The sequence below is a fragment of the Lepus europaeus genome, chromosome 1, assembly GCF_033115175.1.
Source record: "Lepus europaeus isolate LE1 chromosome 1, mLepTim1.pri, whole genome shotgun sequence".
Lineage (NCBI taxonomy): Eukaryota > Metazoa > Chordata > Mammalia > Lagomorpha > Leporidae > Lepus > Lepus europaeus.
In genome coordinates, this window is record NC_084827.1 from 89620912 (window position 1) to 89635303 (window position 14392).

A 14392-nucleotide genomic window follows, 5' to 3' on the forward strand; every position below is an offset into this window, starting at 1 on the left:
CTCCATGCAGTTGGGCATAGGTGTGTGGATTTCAAATGTTTGGTTTTTTTTTGCACTGATTACTTGTCTTCAAATTTTATCTTTCCACAAACTTTTTGAAGTGCTCTCTACAGTCATATACCACCACTTGTGAGGAATATTTCCATCATCCCTTGAAACTTCCTTATGTCATTTTGAATCACCTCCGCTCCCATCACCCCCCCCAGCTTCTGGCAACTTGTGATATAATTTCTATTTCTTCAGTTTTGCCTTTTCCTAGATACTGTATGAATGTAATCATATAGTATCACCATTTGAATATCTCTTTCACTCATTATAATAGGTTTGAGATCCATCCAGCTCATTGCAACTAACAGTACTTTTCATTGCATGGATGTTTGCTTGTCCATTTACCAGTGAAGGGCACTGGGTTGTTTCTGGTTTTTAGAGGTTAATAAATAAGGTCACCGTAAACATTCATATGCAGATTTTTGCATGGACATATGTTTCCATTTTTTTTTTAACTTTTATTTAATGAATATAAATTTCCAGTGTACAGCTTATGGATTACAATGGCTTCCCCCTCCCATAACTTCCCTCCCACCCGCAACCCTCCCCTCTCCCGCTCCCTCTCCCCTTCCATTTGCATCAAGATTCATTTTCAATTCTCTTTATATACAGAAGATCAATTTAGTATAAAGATTTCAACAGTTTGCACCCACATAGAAACACAAAGTGAAACATACTGTTTGAGTACTAGTTATAGCATTAAATCACAATGTACAGCACATTAAGGACAGAGATCCCGCATGAGGAGCAACTGCACAGTGGCTCCTGTTGTTGACCCAACAAATTGACACTCTAGTTTATGGCGCCAGTAACCATTCTAGGCTGTCGTCATGAGTTGCCAAGGCTATGGAAGCCTTCCAAGTTTACCGACTCTGATCATATTTAGACAAGGTCATAAAAGACAGAGTGAGGATAGTAACCCATGATGCTAAGAGTGGCATTTACCAGGTTTGAACAATTATACAGCATTAAGTGGGGAAGAGGACCATCAGTACACACAGGTTGGGAGTAGAGCCATTGGTGGTAGAGTAGAGGTTATGATTACAAAGGAATGAGGCCCAAGTACACTAGACAGGGCCTAGAACAAAGGACAGAGTCATTATTAGAGGAGCTAAGAAAGGTGCTGTCTAAGCTACAATTAAGTTTTCTGATTGAGAGGCAAATAGAACCTGATAGAAGGGGCTTGATAATAATCTGGTGGGCTTTAGGCCTTGTAAATTCAGAGGCCCAGACCTATCTATCTCTTCACATGGGGTATATCCTAAGGGAGGTGTGAACCTCCTAGGGGAAGGCACTCTGTTGACTTTCATTACTTGGCTGGGCTGGGAGGAGAGCTGGCCAGGTAAAGGCAAGGGGCATCTCTAACAAGAAATTTACAGTTCTGCCTGCAATGTTGCTGACCCTACTTGACCATACCCTCAGCTGCAGTGGTCACTTTGGAAGCTGGGCTGAGTGAAGGGCTTTTTAGCTTAGAGCCAATAAGATCTGTGGCTCTGACCTGGGCATCCTTCGCTCCAGGGCAGGTCCATTTCCAGTGATCCACCTCTTGGCAGAGCTGCCAGGGCTCTTCACAAGCTGACTTCTGCTGAAGCCCAGGCTTACCACATTGAAAGCCACGGCAGTGGACTGGCCTATTGGGTCTGCTTGAGGGCAGATCACTATACAGATCAGCCATTAATAGGCCTGCCACCCATTGCTTCTGATGCTGAGCTTTCTTTTCCTCCTGGTTTTTGCTAAAGCAGACCAGAGGATGCAAGTCAAGGGAGTGCCCGTGTCCCATCTCTAATCTTCGGTGGCCTGAACTACAAGTCTGTAGTCACAGGCATGTTCTGTAGTAGTTTTTCTAAGGTAGACAATGCCCATGAGGAAAATTATATTCTCACTTTAAAACTTTCTTTCCTTTGGTCTGAAAGGGAGGTTTTTTCTACTTACTGTATACTTCGCTGATGGCGAAGTGAATCTAGCTATGAGATTATTATTTAAGTTCTTATTTTGGCTCTGCTATTACAGAAAAATGTTAGCCATCTCTTTTATAAGGTCTAAAGATTAAATTGTGCATCCTACAGATTCCTTCATAATAGAATTAGTTTCCTACCTTGAAGAGAATAGAGAAATGAAAGAACAAGTTGGGCTTACAATAGAGAAATGAGGGAGCAAGTCCTAGATCGCTTGCTGACAATAGCAATATCACATGAATACTTAGCAAACCATTTCAACCACTAGATAACAACTTAAGAAAACATTTACCAGAAGGTCCAATGCCTTCTATAAATTTTAAGAATCATGTATTTGGAAACACCTCTTAAATATCTAACATGGTGTAGTTTGGTTAACCAGTAAACTTAAGCACAACCATATAAAATGTTTTTAGTTTCTTTCTACCAACACGTTTAAAACATATGATACACAGATTCAGGTCACTCAAATTGAAATGTATCTTTGATTGATTTTAGCAGCTTAAATTTATGGACAATCTTATCTATAAGCCATTTAAAATAAAACTCTTAATAAAATTTCCCCATGTGGACATACAATATGTACACACATATAATATAGCATAATAGACCAATATAGCAATTTTAATAATAGCTTTTAAAATCTTTAACTCTTTTTGTAGATTACCAATTGATTTGAATTGCTTTTTCTTTTTAGTAACCTCAGTTAACCATACTTTCTCTCAGTTGGTACTGTTAATACATTATTGGCTTCATCTGTTTACAGAGCCATCCCAAAGTACTGAATACAATACAAGTGGCTGGAAAAAGTCCATAGGAACCTATAGGAGGACAGCTAAACACAGAACCAACAACGCTTTAGTTTTATGAGCAGTACATCATATATAACTGTGGATGACAAAAGACTTTAAGTCGCCATGTTTAAAATTATAAACTTATCAACCAACAAGAGGCACTTGCTTACTTCACAGTATTTTTGAAAGCACCTGTAGGATTTTACAAGTATTTTAACTCTTTAGGCCTCTGGGGCTTTCTCATTAAGATAACTATCATGTCTAGTAACACAAGATCATTAGACTTTTTAATTCTCAAACATTTGTATTAATAGCATTTTCCATTATAGAAACTGGTACCACATCACATCTTGACAGTCCTTCTAATATCATCCAAATAGACTGATTAGTTGGTGTCTCTATAAGATGAGAGAGATAGGTCCTTCGATTTTTTCAGTTGGGCCCAAACTGGAAAAACCAAAGTCCAGGATTTACTGGAAATTTTAGAGACCAGATTGTTTGAAACTTTGATTTTTTGAATGCCTGTCAAGAATGCCAAGAAGGCTCAAAATCCAAAATATCTGGTTGAAATAAGATTTCTTAAAATCATGACATAACAGACCAAATTTGATCATTGTTACAAGGTGATTCTTCAAATCTTTGAAAATAAGCACATATTTAAATAACCCATAGCTCTTAATAAAAATTCAGCTGTTTTTGAACAATTAGAATTTAACAGACATCAAGAGAACATAATAGATTACTTTAACACATTGCTTTAACAGAGCATCAGAGTTTAATTCTATGTCAAAGAGAAATTGAGCTTCCTGTGATCTTTTGCTGTGAGGTTTCCTTCCTTTACCTTCTTTCATATTGGAGACCATGTTTCTGTGTTTCTGTGTGTAAGACATCTTTAAGCATCTTTTGCAGGGCAGGATGAGTGGCAACAAATTCTTTCAGTTTCTGTTTGCTATGAAAAGTCTTAATTTCACCTTCATTCACAAATGAGAGCTTTGCAGGATATAGTATTCTGGGCTGGCAGTTTTTCTCTCTTAGTACCTGGGCTATGTCTCGCCATTCCCTTCTAGCTTGTAGGGTTTCTGATGAGAAGTCTGCTGTGAGTCTAATTGGAGATCCTCTAAGAGTAATCTGACTTTTCTCTCTTGCACATTTTAGGATCTTTTCTTTATGTTTCACTGTGGTGAGTTTGATTACAACATGTCGTGGTGAGGATCTCTTTTGGTCATGTTTATTAGGGGTTCTATAAGCTTCCTGTACTAAGATGCCTCTGTCCTTCTCCAAACCTGGGAAATTTTCTGCTAGTATGTCACTGAAAATGCCTTCTAATCCTTTCTCCCTCTCCATGCCTTCAGGAACTCCTAGAACCCGAATGTTGGGTTTTTTACTAGTATCCTGTGGATTCCCGACAATATTTTTTAGATTTCTAATTTCTTCTTCTTTTCTTTGGATTGCCTGTTTCCTTTCCTGTTCTCTGTCTTCTAAGTCTGATATTCTCTCTTCTGCTTCGCTCATTCTGTTTTTAAGGCTCTCTAATGTGTTTGTCATTTGATCTATTGAATTCTTCATTTCATTATGATTTCTCGTCACTATCTCAGTTTCTTGTTCCACTAGTTGTTTCATTTCATTTTGATTCCTCCTTAATATTTCACTTTCACGAGAGAGATTTTCTATCTTGTCCATTAAGGATTTCTGTAGTTCAAGAATTTGTTTTTGAGAAGTTCTTAATGTTCTTATCAATTGTTTGAGATCCGCTTCTTGCATTGCTTCTATCTCATCATCTTCATAATCTTGAATTGGGGTGTCTTTTTCATTTGGGGGCGTCATAGTGTCTTCCTTGTTCTTGTTAGCTTGGTTTTTGCGTTTGTTGTTTGGCATGTTGGAGATATTTGGTTTCTTCACTGTGGTGTTTTTTCTTGTTACACTATGGCTCTATATTAAGTGGACTGTCTGCTTTCAGTGGAGCCTTAGAGGCTTGAGATGAGTGTGGACTGAGAGCTGTGTTTGGTTCCTCAGGGTTGAGGGTGTGTCAAAGATGACACTCCCAGGTTAGGTGTGGTAAATCTCTCTTTCTTTTTTTGATTTAAAAGGGAAGTAATTCCGCACAGCTGAACGTAATTGGAGGTAGTTAGCAGGCAAATGATATACCCACAGGAGCCAGAGATCGGAAGCTCTTTCCCAAGGACCACACAGGGAATCTCTGCTGCCCTCAGTGTGGGCTCCAATTCTCCTGCAGTCTCCCACTGGGTTGCCAAGTTAGATCCTAATCTCCTGTTATTTCACCCCTCCCCCCAGAGTCAGGTTTTTCTGCTAGGCTCAGGGCTGGTGCAGACCTGAGGTCGCCCTGCTTATGACGTATGTCCAAAATGGCGCCTGCTCTGTCTTGCTCGCCTGTGAGAGGTGAGCGGAGAGAGAGAAACTTGTGTCCGTATCGGTCACTTTTTTATTTTTTTCCTCTCTCTCTTCTAGTTAGCCTGGTGAACTTTTCCCCACGGAGTTTCAAGCCTCGTTCCCTCTAGCCTCCTCTTTCCGCTTGCCCGCTGGTGTCTCGGGCTATTGAGGTTCGGCTCACCTCGCGTTCCAGCGCTGGTGTGTTGAGTCTGCCGCTGGTGTCCCGAACTTGGGCTCCCACGCTCTCCACGCAGGTCCACTGTGAATCACTAGTTCCGGAAGAGTTTCCTCTGCTGTTTCATCCCCTACTCTTCCTTGACCCTGCAGTATCTCCACTTATATTAAACTTTCTCTCCCGCCGGACTAATAGTGTGCTCCCTGCCTATTCCGCCATCTTGCCGCTCTCCCATTTTTAAATTAAATATCTAGAAATGTGTTTGCTGGGTAGTATGTCAGGTGTATATTTAACTACTAAGCTGTAAAACTGTTTTCCTAAGTGGCCAGACCATTCTGCATCCCTATCACCAAAGTATGAAAGTCTCAGTTGCCTGCATATTTAGCAACATTTGTTATTGTCCCTAATATGTTTGTGTTGTTTTTTAGTCTTTTTTTTTTAAGATTTTATTTATTTGAGAGGTAGAGTTACAGACCGTGAGAGGGAGAGACAGAGAGAGAGAGGTCTTCCATCTGTTGGTTCATTACCCAAATGGCCGCAGTGGTCGGAGTGACACTGAACCGAAGCCAGGAGCTTCTTCTGGGTCTCCCATGCAGGTGCAGGGGCCCAGGGACTTGGGCCTTCGCCTTCTGCTTTCCCAGGCCACAGCAGAGAGCTGGATTGGAAGAAGAGCAGCTGGGACTAGAACCTGCGCCCATATGGGATGACGGTGCTGCAGGCAGATTAACCTAGTACACTTCAGTGCTGGCCCCTTTAGTCATTTTTTAAAAATCTTGTTTACTTCCATAATATTTGAAAGTAGGAGGGGGAGGGAGAGAGAGAGAGATGTGGATGGAAAGAGATCTTCCATCTGCCGGTTTACTCCTCAAATGTCCCACAACAGCTAGGGCCGAATCCACAACTTAACAACTTAAGTTTCCCACATGGGTGGCAGGTATGACAGGGACCCAGATACTTGAGCCATCACCTGCTGCCTTCGAGGGTGTGCATGAGCAGGAAGCTGGATCGAAAATTGAGTAGCCAGAATTCCAATCAGGCCCTCCAATAAAAGATGCAGGCAACTTAATCAAGGTGCCAAATACCAGCTCCAGTATTTAATCATTCTAATAAATATTTCATTTTGGTTTTAGTTTATATTTTTGTAATGATTGATGGTGTTGAGTAGCTTTACTTTTTTTTTTCTTTAATGTATTCGTTTATTTGAAAGGCAGAGTTACAGAGAAGGAGGGAGAGCCAGAGAGAGATCTTCCGTCTGCTGGTTCACTCCCTAAATGTTCACAAAAGCCAAGACTGGGCCAGGCCAAAGCCAGAGGCTTTATCTGGGTCTCTGGTGTGGGTGGCAAGAGCTCAAGCACTTGAGCCATCTTCTGCTCCTTTCCCAGGCACATCAGCAGGGTGCTGGATGGGAAGTAGAACAGCCAGAACAGGAACCATTGTGCATACAGTATGCTGGCATCCCAGGTGGCAGCTTTACCCACTATGTCACAATGCTGGCACCATTCATAGTCTTTTCGATAATTGATGCTGGAACAACTGGACACTGACATGCCAAAAAAACAAAAGAGGAAGGATGGACAAATCATCTTATTTTGTGCCACATACAAAAAGTCTAAGTGTATCACAGACCTAAACATAAAACCTAACTTCTAAATTTCCAAAAGAAAACGAAAAAATTTTGCACTACAAAACTTAGACATACAAAAGATTTCTTAGAATGCAAACCATATAAACTAAAAAACAAAGAGTTGATAAACTGAACCTCATTAAAATAAGAATTTTGACACTTTCTAAGTGAAAGGGGGAAAAAGACTGGGAGAACATAATTACGAAATACATTTCTAGAAAAGGACTGACACTCAGAATATATAAAGACACCTCACAAATAATAAAACAATGTCAGAATTTCCTTAATGGGCAAAAGAGTCAGATAGATGTTTTGCTGAAGAATTGCTTAGAACAGAAAAATTCTACATGAAAATCTACTTGGGAAGCATGCATTGTGGTACAGGGTTAAGCCACCACCTGTGAGATCAGCATCACATATACCAGTTTGAGTCCCAGCTGCTCCTCTTCTGATCCAGCTCCCTGCTAATGCACCTGGGAAAGCAGCAAAAGATGGTCCAAAGGCTTGGGCAAAGTGCTTGGGTGGCTGGCACCCATGTAGGTAGAAGATTGCTCTCTCTGTAACTCTTTAAAGTAAATTAAATCTTTTCTTTTTAAAAATATTTTTGAATATTCCAGTTTTCTTGCTTTTCCAGATAAGACATAATTTCCTTAAAAGTTAGTTTCAGTGTAAGCTTTGAAACCATTAATGAACTTTTTGTCCTTTGTAACATTGAAATGTATTGATCTGTCTCACATATTGAATAGATTTTTTTTACCATGAATGCTGTTGTAACACAGTTAATTTAGTAAATATTTTCTCTGAATTTATAGAATTTCTAAATATTCATACATTTCATTATTTAAGCTTAAAAAATTACATTGTTAATCTCATCAGTGATCTCATAAAACGTTCTTAAATATTCACAAGGTATCATCCTGGTAGCAGATAGTTTTCCCAAATCCTTATTTGTACTTGGAAACTCAGGTATTATCATTGTCAGTGCATTCAATTGTTTGCTTTACTTGAAGTAACAGGTCCACCTGGCTCACTTCTGGGAACTCAACTGCTAGATAACCAATTCTTAATAGCTGTGATTTGTTGAGTATACAGCGTGGTTATGTAAAAGCTGCTTCTTGAAGCAGTCATTGTACTCCACTCTGCAGGAGAATCATGTTTGCTTACTTCCTTTTTTGTCATACAGAATATTGAAAACTCTACTCAAGGGTTGAGATTTAATAAAATTAACAAATTCTGCTTTTCATCAAGGACATTCTTAAGTGAAACTGGCATTGTCCAGAGAAATCTTTTGAAATATTTGGTCACTTCCCATTATTATTTTCATACTTAATATAAAGAGATTAACCTGAAGACCTAAACCCAAAATTGTAACACTGGGAAGATGAGATTTTTAGGAACATCTGCAGTTGCTATGTTGGAAGACAAACTCTTATTTAAGAGCTAATATATGGGGCCAGTGTTGTGGCATAGTGGATAAAGCCGCCACCTACAGTTCCGGCATCCCATATGGGCGCCGGTTCAAGACCCAGCTGCTCCACTTCCCATCCAGCTCTCTGCTATGGCCTGGGAAGGCAGTACAAGATGGCCAAGTACTTGGGCCCCTGCATCTATGTAGGAGACCTGGAGGAAGCTCCTGGCTTCTGATCAGTGTAGCTCTGGCCATTGCGGCTATTTGGGGAAGGAACCAGCAGATAAAAGACTTCTCTCTCTCTCTCTCTCTAATTCTTGCTTTCAAATAAATAAATAAATCTTTAAAAAAAAGAGAGCTAACATAATACATTGTTGTTTTATTGTCTTATAGGTGCTATACTTGGTAGATCAGAAACTCAGGAGTGTCTTTTCTTTAACGCTAATTGGGAAAGAGACAGAACTAATCAGACTGGTGTTGAACCCTGTTATGGTGACAAAGATAAACGGCGGCATTGTTTTGCTACTTGGAAGAATATTTCTGGTTCCATCGAAATAGTGAAACAAGGTTGTTGGCTGGATGATATCAACTGCTATGATAGGTAAGGATGCATTTTATTTGTTAAGATAGTCTTAAATAATTCTCATCACTGTCCCCTTTTTAAAGGAGAAACAAAAGATTATGAAGAGTGTTATGATATATTCTGTTGATAAAATATATTTAAAGAAGTAAGATAAACATATTTATATTTATCTTTGATATTTTTGAATAATTTACTAAGAAGTGAGAATTTTTAGAAAAGAATCACTTTCCCTACATTGTTAGGTCTTTACTTTTTAATGGCAATTTTAAGGAAGAAAGGACTTTTAAACCACTTTAAAAGAGAGTGTATCTGTTGGAAAATCTATCCTCTTGGAGAATAAAACTTAATTGTAGTATTCTAAGTTTCCTTCATTATGTATCTGAAAGAAATTGATTTTGTTACACCATACTCCCTTTTTTTTTTCTTGTGGAGGAGGCCTTTGTTCTTTACCCCAAGAGACATTTTAACTTGACATTCAGAATTACATCAGAACACAGAGTCCCTATAGAAAGCTACATTTTATTTACAATACATTGTTTGAGTTGTTTTATTCTGTACTGGAAATAAAATACAGTGGTCATGTTATTGACTGCCTATGTTCTCTCTGTGAAGAGTCCCATAGATGTTGGGTTGATCGCATCAACTGTTTGGGCCACAAGATTTCCACTGCGGTGGGTGCTGAAGACTGACATTTGCACCCAGAAAGTGCTGCTGTATACACTGGATTGTAGATACTGTGGGTCTACTTTTAGGAGCCTGAATTGTTATCTTTAAATTGTGATTGGTTAGCTGTGACTGATAGAAAAACGCATTTACTGAGCCCATAAAAAATGAATTAGTTCTACTTTTGTTGAGAGATTAAAACAGTCATTTAGGTATATATTTAGTATTTAGGATATAGTTTTAAGTCTGTGAGTTTCCCAGGGATTATCCCTCTACGATTATATGTTTTAGCTGCATTTCTGATTAACCCCTCTACTAACAGAAATGGTCATCAAGTGATAGGTGGTGTCATGAAAGGTAAATAGAAGAAATTCAGAGGGGAAGGGAGATGAGATTTGAGAGTCATGTTTGTCCAAAACTGTCTTCATGAGTTGAAATCAAGAATTCTTACATTTTGTGGTGAAAAATTACTAAAAACCATATTTCATTTATGTGAACTGCAGGCAGTGGTGAAAAGGGTACTGAGCCATTTTTCACTGGAGATCTGGATGGGGGAGTGCATTATTCAGTGCAAATGTTTGCTGTTGGAATGATAATTACTTCAGCAGCTTTGTTTTGGGGGGTTGAAGGCTGATTTAAAAATAAGTGAAATTTTGGTTTTATGCTCTGATTTTGATTGAACAGTAATACAGATAGTAAGAGAAGAAAAAGGGCAAGAAAAGTCAAAGAATGTAAGTGTATGAAAGGAAAGGTAGTAATAAAAGATGAAATTGGATAGTGAAAGGTAATTCTTTTGAATTAGTGTATTTAACTGTTCATCTACAATTTGAGGTGTGATTCTAAATATTTTTAAATTTATGCATTTATATTTATAAATTAACATTTAGCTTTGATTTGTTTTATCTTTCGGCAACTAGGTTTTTGTATACTCATAGGTTATATTTTAAAATTTCATTTGCTACAACTACTGTCTCCCTCATGTTTCTTGAGCTTTTCACTTAGGAGTTGAGTTCAACCTTATTCTAATAATCATCACAAAAGTTCGCTTTATTGGTAAGATTGGTCTTTAAGTGCACCTGATGTTTATTAGCAATATTTAAAAGTTTGATTAAAAAATGTAGATATAACTGTTTCTTGCTGTTTCATTAGGGTTTGCTCTAGAGACTACACATTCATGTGTTTTCAGTGACTTCCTATTGAGTAGGGTGCCTTTTTTCCCAATGAACTTAATTTCAGTCTGTTTGCATTATTAGATCCTATATATTTAATGTTACATATTTGTTTTATACTTGTTGTTTATCTCAGTTGTGTTCATTGTGTTCAGGGAATTTAAATCTGCTATAAAAACATGACACTATTAATTCCCAAACCTAGTTTGGGTCTCGGATGTTGAAATATGTTCTGCCCAAGAGATATATGGGCTTGCAATGTTTAGTGTGTATATGTGTATATGTGTATATGCCCATACAAATAGTTTTATGTATAGTTTTTGGATTTTGTGTTCACAAAATGAGAAAGCTGTTTCCTGTCAGTAAAAGCATTCTTAGACCAAATTGCTTCATTGACTTTATGTTTCTCTTTAAACTTTCCTAATAATTACAACAACAAAAATGATGGTTGCTTTAGAATGCTCATTGAAAACCAAACTAAAGCAATAGTCTCAAGGAATCAGTGTGATTGTTATAAAATCAACCTATGATTTTTTTTTTTCTCATGAGATTTAGTAACAGAAGTTCAGAAACATTTGTTTCTTTTAAGAATTGATCAGGGGTGGTGCTGTGATGCAGTAGATGGAGCTGCCATCTGCAGTCCCTGGTTTGAGTCTCCGCTGTACCACTTCCAATCTAGCTCCCTGCTAATGTGGTTGGGAAAGCAGTGGAGGATGGCCCAAGTACTTGGGACCCTGCACCCATGTGCAGGTACCTGAAACAAGCTCCTGACTTCAGCCTGGCCTAGTCCCAGCTATTGCAGCCATTTGGGGCATAAACCAACAAATGGAAACCCCTTCTTCTCTCTCTTTCTCTCTCCCTCCCTGTCTCTGCCTTTCAAATAAATAAAAATAAAATCTTAAAAAAAAATTACAGAATTGATCCTTGGGCATTAATAAAAGTCTTGAAGTTGAATACAGATGGACTCATTCAATATTTTATATCTGAGAAGAAAAAAAACACCTATTATAGGGACAACATAATGTTTATTTTGATTATTATTCCTCTGTTTGTTTGTAGGACTGACTGTATAGAAAAAAAAGACAGCCCTGAAGTATATTTTTGTTGCTGCGAGGGCAACATGTGTAATGAAAAGTTTTCTTATTTTCCGGAGATGGAAGTCACTCAGCGTAAGTTCACAGAGAAAATACATAAATTTGTTCAGTTAGTAGATTGGAAACAAAGAATATTAGAAAATTAATGATGGAGTACATGACTCTGAATAACTGCCTCATATTTTGTTTTTTCTCCCAAATTTGACACTATGATATTTTAGTATGGAATTTTGTGGACAAAAATGTGAGTTGTTTTTCCCCTCCTTTTCTACAGCCACTTCAAATCCAGTTACACCTAAACCACCCTATTACAATATCCTGCTCTATTCCTTGGTGCCACTTATGTTAATTGCGGGGATTGTCATTTGTGCATTTTGGGTGTACAGGCATCACAAGATGGCCTACCCTCCTGTACTTGTTCCAACTCAGGTAAGTTATTGTCCTACCCTTTGTACTGTTTTAAATTTTATATTTTTAAGGAATGTTACTGTGATGGAACTAGATTAATACAGATTATTTTCTTTTGAAGTTAATTTTTGAATGTTTATCATCATGGGAATTATAACTACTTTGGTGAACTTGTGAATTTGCAACATTCTAAGCTTTTCTTATTTAAGGGTAGGGGTAGAGTAGAATGAGGGGTATTCCCATTCCTGTTATTTTGGGAGTTTTTATTTTAATACTTTTAAGTGTGGGGTGCACACTTTACTTTTTGAGAAGTAATGATGGAGAAGTGGTGTCATAACCATTTTTTCTTTTTTATCCTCTTTTACATCTGTAAACTACCTTTTAACTATGGAGATAGGCCCAAAAGGTATCTAAAAAAAGAGTAAAAGAGGTTTTATAAGGGCTTTGGGAAGATACACTAACAAAAAAGTTATTTTAGGGAAGGGGAGTAAAAGAGCCAATGTTTTTTATCACGTGTTGTTGTTGATGTTGAAGTGTAATTTTTTTCTTTAGCCCATCAAATGTGTACTGAAGACTAAAAACCTCTTAATGTATTTGATTCTCATGCACCCCACCATAAGTATTTCTGAAAGTAGATTAAATTCATTAAGTTATCCTCATAGTCTATCATGTAGATAATTGGTCAGTGCTTAACAAAGACATTTCATGGAATTAGTTAATATTCTACATGCCCAGAAAGCTGATAACTTTGGCTTTTACTAGCTTGAGTCATCTCTAAATTCTAGTTTTTCCTGTGTTTAACTTTTTAAGATCAGATTACCTTGGTCTTGTGGATCTCTTGGTTTAACTTTGTTTCTTTAATACCAGTAGGATTAATGGTTAAAACTTGATAGAAAAAAAAAATGGTGAAGCTCTATAATTTAATGACCAAAACAGCTTCTTCTCTCTAAGCTTTATTTACATAACACACTTCTTTCAGTACTTGTAGCAATCTGTTAGCATTAGATCATTGATCCGCTTAATCTTTCTAAGATGTGTGTATGGAGAAATAAACCCAAAGGTAAAATACCTTGCTTAGTAAATTAGGTAAACACACTCTGAATTTTGTAGAGGTTAAATATTTTTAACTTTTAAAAAAATTATTAACGAGGGGTGGGGATGAGGGAGGAAGGGAGGGGGAGAGAGAGAGAGCGATATCCCATATGCTGGTATACTCCAAACGAATGCAGCAACACAGGCTAACTGGAGCCAGGAACTCAATCCAGGTCTCCCACAAGGGAGACAGGGACTCAAGTACTTGTCATAACTGCTGCTTCCTACGGTTCCCTGGAATGTGGAGTGGAGCTAGGTGGGACTGGAACCCAGACAATCTGATATGGAATGCAGGCATTCCAAGTGGTGTCTTAACTACTGTGCCAAATGCTTGCCTCAGATATTTCATACTTTTCAACGTTAGTTACTATATGTGTTTTTATTAAAAATCATCTGTAAAAAGTATTTTAAAAGACTGTCTAATGTTTATAGTTTATACCAAATGCACATAGAATGGCTAACACTTTACCTCTGTCTGTGGTAACCTTTTAAAAATGTGTTTTAGTATCTAAATTTGGAAGAGAAAGTATTTAGTGTGATTGTAGTTGTTCACCTTACCCTAGACTTGTGATATGGTAGAAAGATAGAAACAAGCTAGAAACCACATTTATGACTACATATAAAGGGGTTTTAAGATGGCAATGTGATCTTATGGATAACATTGATTTACATATACTATTGATACAACAAAAGTGAAACTAAGGCATTTTTTAAAAAGACTTGATATGTTATATATGAGATCACATTACTTAAAAATGCTAATTAATTCAAGGATTTAGGGTTTTAGGAAGGGAAAGATACTGTTATTTATAAATAAGAATCAAGGTTCTTCCATGAGTATCCATTCTGAGGGTTTTAGATTTTTATTGTTAATGTTATTGTTCACATCTATTTAGTACTTGCACTCTTCTGTCATGAATTTACATGAACTGTATGAATTGCTGAAAAATAAGGGATATGTTTATGGATTTTTTTTGCATGGAGTGACTTG

General features: G+C 37.5%; 1 protein-coding gene across 1 annotated transcript in view; it reads left to right on the forward strand.

Annotated features, from left to right (window-relative positions):
- Positions 1-14392, forward strand: part of ACVR2A (activin A receptor type 2A) — a 102105-nt gene that overhangs the window by 58481 nt on the left and 29232 nt on the right. The window contains exons 2-4 of the mRNA XM_062186421.1: positions 8786-8993; positions 11867-11976; positions 12176-12330. Of these exons, the coding sequence (XP_062042405.1) occupies positions 8786-8993; positions 11867-11976; positions 12176-12330 (473 nt within the window). The remainder of the gene's footprint in view (positions 1-8785; positions 8994-11866; positions 11977-12175; positions 12331-14392) is intronic.